At 52.6% G+C, this 8,478-nt stretch overlaps 1 protein-coding gene across 1 annotated transcript; it reads right to left on the bottom strand.

Annotated features, from left to right (window-relative positions):
- Positions 1–562: 562 nt before the first annotated feature.
- Positions 563–3,129, bottom strand: TMEM270 (transmembrane protein 270). Its single transcript, XM_030872127.2, has 3 exons — positions 2,977–3,129; positions 1,002–1,421; positions 563–859 (listed from the first exon to the last, which is right to left on the bottom strand). Exons 1-3 carry the CDS (start codon positions 3,127–3,129, stop codon positions 563–565), a joined length of 870 nt encoding a protein of 289 aa, XP_030727987.2.
- Between the last annotated feature and the right edge of the window lie 5,349 nt (positions 3,130–8,478).

Below are 8,478 nucleotides of genomic sequence, written 5' to 3'. Positions count from 1 at the left end.
GGGAAAATGAGTGGCCAAGTATGTGAGTGGATGCATGGGCTAGTTTCAGACTGGCCCAGGAGTAACTACTCCTCAAAGGAATTTTCTAAATCTCTGAAATGTGAGGCCCTGGCACCCCCCAGAGGCCAGAGTCTCTAACTACCCATCATCCCTAAAGCCTTGAGCACCAAGTCTTTGAGAAGCAGGGACATGGACCTCGATGAAGTTAGGGGTTCTAGGAAATGAAGAAACCTTGGGTCCAGTGCTGGCCCTTCCCCTGACTTACTCTGGGACCTTGGGAAGGTTCAACCTTCTGGGCTCAGTTTTCTCATCTGGATACCTGTGCTGGTCAGTGGTTTAAACAAAATTATGCATGGAAAGTGTCTGCGAGGGTTACCTGGCCCATATCAGGGGCTCACCGGAGGTAACTTCCTTCCCAGAGGCGGCCCTAGACACGCATGCACCCACACACACGCCCGAGCGCACACGCACACACATACGCACACCCCCAGCCCAGCACGTAAGAGGGACAGAGAGTGAGACCCGAGGCCGGATCAGACAGGAGAGGCAGATGGGCACATGTTTATTCTACAGGAGCTCCAGGCTCTGGCAGGACTGGCCCAGCCTCGGGGGCCAGGGGCTCAGGGAGCGGGGACTCACACAAGAGCCCCAAGGCCTTCTGGGGCTCAGCCTCCTGGACCTGGGCCAGCTGGGCTGTGTGCTCAAAGGCAGCCTGCAGCAGGTGGGAGGCGAGGCAGGTGGTCCAGGTGACAAAGTAGGCCAGGTGCCAGGAGGTGAGTGCCGCCATGCTCTCCACACCGCAGTGCAGACGCTTCAGCAGCGCCGGTGTCCCCAGCACTACGCGGTTCTCCAGCAGAGCCTGGGAGGGGCAGGTGGATGGGCAGGTGACGGCCAGGAGCTCACACGCTGTACTACCTGCTGCCAGCCTCCGCCCCCGCCCAGCCCAGGCCCAGTGCCCCAGGCCTGCCCTCCCCAGCCTGTCCCACACCCACCCCACCCACCTTCCTGGGCAGCCGGCCCAGGCTGCAGCAGTGGGCTTTCTGGCACAGTCTCCAGGTCGGCAGTAGAAGCAGCCCGGCAGCCAGCATCAGGCTGTGCAGATATGACAAGAGCAGGTCTGTCCAGGTGGCCGCAGAGAGGCCCAGCTGCTCCCAGGCACCCAGCCGCTTCAGGGCCAGGTCCGAGGCCCGGGCACAGCCCAGCACGCCTGCCCACACCAGCCTGGGCGCCCGACGCACCAGCCACACAGGGACTTCTGTCAGTGTCAGCCCAGCCTGTAGAACCCGGCCCACGGGGCAGGCTGAGATCTTGGCGGGTGGGTGGGACCCCTGGGCCTCCTGGGTCAGCCCTGACAGCCAGCGGTTAAAGAGGGTGGTCTTGAGGGGCAGGAAATTGCAGAGGTGGGCCCGGTTCTGGGCCAGCTGCAGGAGGAGGAGACAATCACCACCCGTTGCCACTCACCTGCGGCAGGAGCCCTCCCTGTCCCAAGTTTTATTGTGAGGGTGGGGATGCCAGGCCGCCCTGGGCCGTGCCCTCCCCCCTCAATCCCCACCCCCACAAGAACGATCTTTATTTGTCACTTGGAAGGACTCCATTCTCAGGAGGGAGCTTTAGAGGTGTTTCATATTATATTTGATTTTCTTTCCTTTGGGTTGTTTTTGTTTGTTTTGTGTTTTGCATTTTGTTTTTGTAGCACTAGGCAGCTTGCGGGATCTTAGTTCCCTGACCAGGGATCGAACCCAGGCTGATGGCAGTGAAAGCGCTGAGCCCTAACAACTGACCACCGAGGAATTCCCTTTCCTTTGGGTTTAAATGGTTATTTACAAACCTCCAGACTGAAGGAGGTTGATCTATTATCATCATCATCATTATATAAGGAATGACGATTGCCCTCAGCCCTCTAATCCTGCAGGATTTGAACCCAGGGCATTTCCTTCTCCCGAGCACCTGGGATTCCTTCTTATCAGTTGCCTCTTGGTGTCATGAGGGCAGCTGGGGACAAAGGCTGTGCCATTAGGGGTAGACAGTTGTGAGGCACAGGGACAGTGACAGAATGAATGACTGACCTACTGTGAGGGCTAAGGAGGGGGAACACAAGAAGATGTCCAGATTCCTGTCCTGGGTGACAAGGTAGATGTGATGTCTCCCATCCACTGGGAGAAAGAGTGGGCCTGGATGGGGAAAGAGGCTGGAAATGAGACTCACTGGAGTCCTGGAGCTGAACAGCCCCTCATCAGAGCCCTAAAGCCTCCAACCCCAAAGCATCGCCAACCCACCAATCCGGACCCCACATGCTCTGGTCCAGAGGACCACCTGGGGCCCTAGGGTACAGTGGTGTGGAAGGCAGTCACCCGGGGTTGGCTGTGTGCCCCACTGTGGGCGGGATCAGCAGAGCCAAGGGGGTGGAGCAATGCTGAGAAAGGAAGGAGGTCCAGGGGTCCAGCTAGGAGGGGAATCAAGATGGAAACAGGAGCTGCACCTCCACCCCTCAGCTCGTGAGGTAGAAACCAGGAAGGAGAGAAACCTGTCATATCCCACATGATCCTATAAGATAGGCTACAGGAGAGGAAACAGAGGCTCAAAGAGGTGGAGCAATTTGCCCCAAGTCACACAGCTAAAGAGTAGAGCAGCTGAGATTCCAATCCAGCCATGTCTGTCTCTCTACTGCCCTGTGTAATCTCCCCTTTCTCTGCCACAGGAGACCCTTTTCTGATAACCCAGCCCACTGAGGAGTTGTGATTTGGAGACGTGACCCCAATGGTCAGCATTTGCATGTTTGAAAAAGACAGATGGGACGGGCGAAACTTAACCCACAGGAGTGACCCTCTATAGAGAAAATTCGAGCACTGTGGCTTGTGGGTGGGGCTTCTGAGAACCGTCGGATTACTCCGGGAGGGAGGCAGCCACCTTGTTTCACCTGCGGAGTCCAGCAGCTCTGAGGTGGCCCTCACCCCCTGCCCCCCAAACCCCACTCACCAGTGCGGAGAGCTTCACCACCACCAGCAGAGCCCCCAAGAGGCTGGATCTGACCGGAGGGACGGACTCCATGTCTGTCCCTCCTACCCCCCCTCCAGGTGGGAGAGGCAGGGTGACCTCACAGATACTGCAGGGTGGGGGCCAAGTTACCATGGGGACCCAGCTGCCGCAAAAGGCTCTCCTTTACCTGCCTCCCATCCCATTGCTGAACGGAAACTGGGGTATTTGTCTTCCACATCCTGTCGACTTCCTAATTGGAGACTGCTCCCAGGGACATCAACTCCACGAACCTCCCGTCCACCCAGCATGGGCGGCCAAGGCAGCGTATGGGCGCCGTGCCTTCCCACGTCCTTCCAAATCCCGAAGGAGCAAACGCCTGGGATACAGAAATCTTCACCCCCAGGGCCTCAGGTGACAAAATGTTTGGAGGCAGATGGAAGCCTCAGCCACCCAAATCTGAAATCTCCTACCTAACCCCCCCCATCCATCCTTCTTGCATTTTGCTAAAGGTTGGTCCCCAGTCACAGAAGCAGAGAAGTGCGGCTGTGACCTTTATTCTACGATGTTAGTGATGTGTCAGTGGGTTCTGAGATTCAGTTAGAGGAGGGCAGGAGAGAGAAAATGTGCCCAGAGGATCCTGGAGAGAGGCATTCTCAGAGGGAAAAGGGGCACTTGTCTGAGTGAAACCCCTCAGGGCCACAGGCTGCCTGGAGCATCTCAGAGAGGTTTCTGGAGCCATGGATCAGGGTCAAAGGCTTAGAAATCTGGGAGAATCCAGAACCTTGATCACAGCGTTTCCTGCATTGTTTTCCTGTCTGGGTCCCAGCAGATGCCCCAAGATGCTGCAAGATGAGGCTCTCACACCTTTTAGAAATTTTTTAAAGACGCCCTCTGGTGGCAGGATCCTGTGAGTGCAGGGCACCGTGAGCAGAGGGCCCCTCTGCCCTGGCACACAGCGCGATTTCAGTCTCGCTACCCTCCTCGGCCAGGACCCTTGTGCAGTATACGACCCGCCCAGCTGTACATGGTAACCTGCCATAATGAGTCCCTGGAAGGTCAAAGACAACCTTTGCCCAGGGCAAGTCCTGTTCACCCATTTGTTTCCTCCCCACGGGGCAACAGCAGGGGCCCAGAGGGTAAAGCGTGCAAAGTCCCTCCACTCTGTCCTCTGCCCTTGCCCCTCCCCTACCCACCCTCTATGTCTCCAACGCTATGTCCCTGAGGGGTCACTGAGGCTTCAGAAAGGCCACCTTGAGCTAAGTTTTGAAGGATGGGTAGGAGTTTTCCAGAGAAGAAAGTATGAACGATGGTCCGGGCAGAGGGGACAGGATGATTCCAACAATTCAGTATTACTAGAGCATAAAGTAGGAGGTGGGAGGAGCACGAGGTAGATGGTGAGGTCGGCAAGGACCACATGGGTCATAGAATATTCTATCAAATGATAGGAGCCATGGAAAAGCCAAGGCAGCAAGGCACTGGACATCAATGGGGGCTTTACAACAGTCCCTCCAGCTGCATGAGGAGGCTAGACTAGGGCAGAGAAGGGCTCTTGGGGGGAAAGGGGGAGATCTTATAGGAACCCACAACAACAAGCTCTCCAGGCAAGAGATGATGGCAGCCAGGACGGGGGCTGAAGTGGCCAGATGCCAGAAACATGTGGAAGGTGGAACTGACAGAGTTAGAAGCTGTCAAGAATGGTGAAAGGTCCAAGATGGTACCCTACTTGCAAGCTACCAGTCGGCCTGCTGGGGTTTCTTGGATGCTGGTAGAAGGCACAAGACTCATGGGTCAGAGAGGATGGACAATGTATTACAGCACTAGCAGTAACCTGGAGTATAACTATTTTGCTTTGGCTCTTTGAGTCCCAAATCCCACAGGGTGACATGAAAAGGGGCAGATGGTACCTGTACACAGAGTGGGTGAATCACAGAAGAGAAACCCTGAGCTTAGGGAACCCCAATCTTTTCTGATGGGCAATAAGCAAGCCTGCCCTTTGCTCCTGAGAGAGACATTATTTTTATCATGCTGGACCATGCCTGTGCTTTGAGAAGAAGTTACGTATTCCAAGCCATGCTGGAAAAGATCGCTCAGAACAAAAAGCAACCGATTCCTCTGCAGAAACACAGGAGATCTGTGGGGAATTGTTTCCCAGCAGAAGTTTGAGGAAAGAAAGGTAAAGCGAGGCAGGGGTCAGGGGGTCCTCCTCAGAAGGCTTGGGCAAAGGGTAGATGGAGGTACTGCCCACTAAGGTGGGGGTTGGAGGAGGAGCGGGTTTTGGGAAGAGCCTGATTGCTGGGAGTCAGATGATGGGGGCTGAAACTAGCCTTTGCAATTTGTTTTCCATCCTGTCTCTCCTCCCCTCTTTGGCTTGCCCCCAACCATGACCCCTGTTAAAAAGAAACAACAGGCCCCAAATGGAGTCACTTGTGCTAAGCCCCTCCAGGCCTTAATATTTAACCTAATTGCAATTTCAGCCCCCAGGAGTGGAATTTTAAGCCAATCTATCTGGAATTTCCTGGTCAGCACTAATGAGGTAATCTGCCTAAGACCCCCTGCCTTCCTCTAGGGGAAGGTGACCTGGCTCGAAATAATCCACCTTCTTAATTTCCTTTTCCCGCCCTCCTTCTGCCTATGAAAGCCTTCCGTTTTGTATACCTCCTCAGAGCACTTTTCTACTTGCTAGATGGGATGCTGACTGTTCAGGAATTATTGAATAAAGCCAATTAGATCTTCAAATGTACTCAGTTGAATTTTGGCTTTTAACAGATTTGGTGGCAGTGGTGGGATCCAAAGTGAATTTCTGATGGCTTTTGGGGACAATGAGAAAGACAAGTGTGGTACCCGGACACCCCTTTTTGAGTTCACTGTCTTTCTCAGCATGTCTGAAGCCAGGGGAAGTTCCTCATGACTGTGAGCTCTGCTCTCTTTGCGTCAAGCTCCTGGTCTAATTGGCTTTCCAGTTAGTTCCCCATTTGTTTGGAATCTTTCCCCAAATTCCACATTGGGAGCTGCCACGGCTACAGTAGTTCCCCCATCTGTCTGGAATCAGGCTGCCGTCTTCATTTGCTGAGGTCTGCTGGTTCAATGCTTTCCCCCAGTCCAAAGTTCCCCAGGAATTGTTGGTAGTTACCAGCTGGAGTTGGACTGGGTCCAACTTGAGCTGGACTGGGTCCAGTAAAGACTATTGCTAACAGGAATCTCAGAAGCCAAAAAGTTGCAAAACTTGGTGGGTGCTCTGCAAACACTGGAGACATCCAAATCAAATTGGCTAGGAAGAGAAGGAGCTAGCATCAAAGTAGACTGTTTCCACTCAGGACACTGGATCAAGATCTTACACTTTAACTAAACATGAAACTCTCTCTTCTCCCCCTCCTTTACCCTGCCGTTGGCCTGGAAAGATAACGTCGTCACCCATATCTCCCAGGCCATTGCTAGGGGCTGTAAGCTCTGGAATTTAGAACAATTTTTTATTTCAGGCTAGAAGATTCTCACCCCATATGCACTAAAAACCTGAATGACCCCTGGCTTAGGAGTAAATCCAATGGGAGTATGATCGGAAACCTCTCCTTAACTCTTGAAACATTGCCGATTCCGTTGCTAAGACACTAGCTACCCAGCAAAGATCCTTAGACTCTCTGGCCAAAGTTGTTCTTTACAACAGGATTATCTTTTAGCTGAGCTGTTCTGTGGCCAACACCACCTGCTGTACCTAGAATGAACACTTCTGGGGAAGCTGAAACTCAATTACATAAGATCACTGAGCAAACGACTTGGCTTAAAAAGGTGACTCCTTCAATGGAGTCTTTCTTTGATTAATTTGATTTTGATTGGTTTGGGTCTTGGAGACCCATGGCTCCCAAGTGCACTCTTAACATTGGGAATTATCCTGCTTATAGTTATAATAATATCCCTGGTGCATTTCATTCTCTCTAAAGCTTTAAATGCATATTTACAGCTGCTAATCACCAAGCAAATCTCCCTAAGACTGGACCTCAAAAAAGGAACAAAGAGAATGATTGACTAAAAAATTGTGAGTCTGGAGTTGTGCAACCTGTCAATACTACACAGATTCAGCAACAAAGCAGCATCACCAAAAACTGAGAACTACACAGCAGTAGGTGAGTGGTACTGATGCTTAAAATTTTGATCACATCTCTCAGTTAGGTTGAGAGTTTGATCAAAGTGGGGGGGGGAGTTGTTAGAAAGAAACTACAGGCCCAAAATGGAGTCACTTGTGCTAAGCCCCACCAAGACTTAATGCCTAACCTAACTGCAATTTCAGCCTCTCTCAGGAGCGGTGTTTTAAACCAATTAGTCTGGAATTACCTGGTCAACACCAGTGAGGTAATCTGCCTAAGACCCTCTGCCTTCCCCTAAGGGAAGATGACCCTGCCTAAATTAATCCACTGTCTTTACTTTCTTGCCCCACCCTCCTTCTGCCTGTAAAAGCCTTCCATTTTGTACAGCTCCTCAGAGCACCTATCTACTTGCTAGGTGGGATGCTACCCTACTCATGAATTTTTGAATAAGGCCAATTAGATCTTCAATTTTCTTAGTTGACTTTTGGTTTTTTAACACTTGGCATCACCATACCCAGAATTCCACTGTCACTAAGGCTGAGTTGATCATCCTTTACATCATCTTGACCAAACTCCCTGGACCATGTGGTCCAGGCAGGAGCTGGAGACCTCATTCTGCCCCACTGCCCCCAGGGCTGCACCTCAAGGTACCTCTCAAGCTCCTTTAGGATGCCAGGCCCGGGCCTCAGTCTCAGCTCCAATCAACTGTCCCCCACCCTCACCAGGTCCCTCATCTTGGTCCCCAAGCTAGATTATAGCAAGGCTTCTCTGAGGCTCTCAGACCACAGGAGGGAGGAACACAGAGGGCTGGAAATCTAGTAACAGAGGTCAGAGATCGCCCCTGGAGTGTAAAACCAACACAGGACCTCCTCCTAACCTAGCTCAGGGAAGGGCAGTCCCAGCCATGCCGTCCCACGGGCCAGAAACCCCAGAGTCAGAGTCACCCCATCACCTTCCCTCCTAATCTTCATATCAAGCCACCTCTGAAGGCCGGGACCATGAATCTTGTTCACTACTGTGCCCTATGTCTAGAACAGCGCCGGGTGCATAGCAGGAACTCCATAAATATTTGTTGAATTAATAAATGAATGAATGAGTAATGGCCTCGGAGATCCCCACCTGCCAGGCTGGAATGAAAGCAGCAGGAGCTGCTGCAGAAGGAGCACCCCCGCTTGGATCCTTCAGTAGGGATCCCTCCACTCCTTTCTCTTTCCTACTCATCACTTAGGTTCAAGGCTATCCATGTACTATTGTGCTATGTGGTGTCGGGTAATACCTCCACTCCCTAATGGTTTGGACCTGGTGGGATAACCGAATTATCAGTGGCCGCTGCCTTGCCTAACGCCAGGGGACGCCATTCCCCAGTCCCTGCCCGTCTCCGCGGAGATTTTCCTCCCCGGCCCAGGACCGAGGCCGAGAGAGG

This window comes from Globicephala melas, chromosome 15, assembly GCF_963455315.2.
Source record: "Globicephala melas chromosome 15, mGloMel1.2, whole genome shotgun sequence".
In the NCBI taxonomy this organism is placed as follows: Eukaryota; Metazoa; Chordata; class Mammalia; order Artiodactyla; family Delphinidae; genus Globicephala; species Globicephala melas.
The sequence above is the reverse complement of the archived record's forward strand: the minus strand, read 5'-3'. Positions and strand labels throughout refer to the sequence as shown.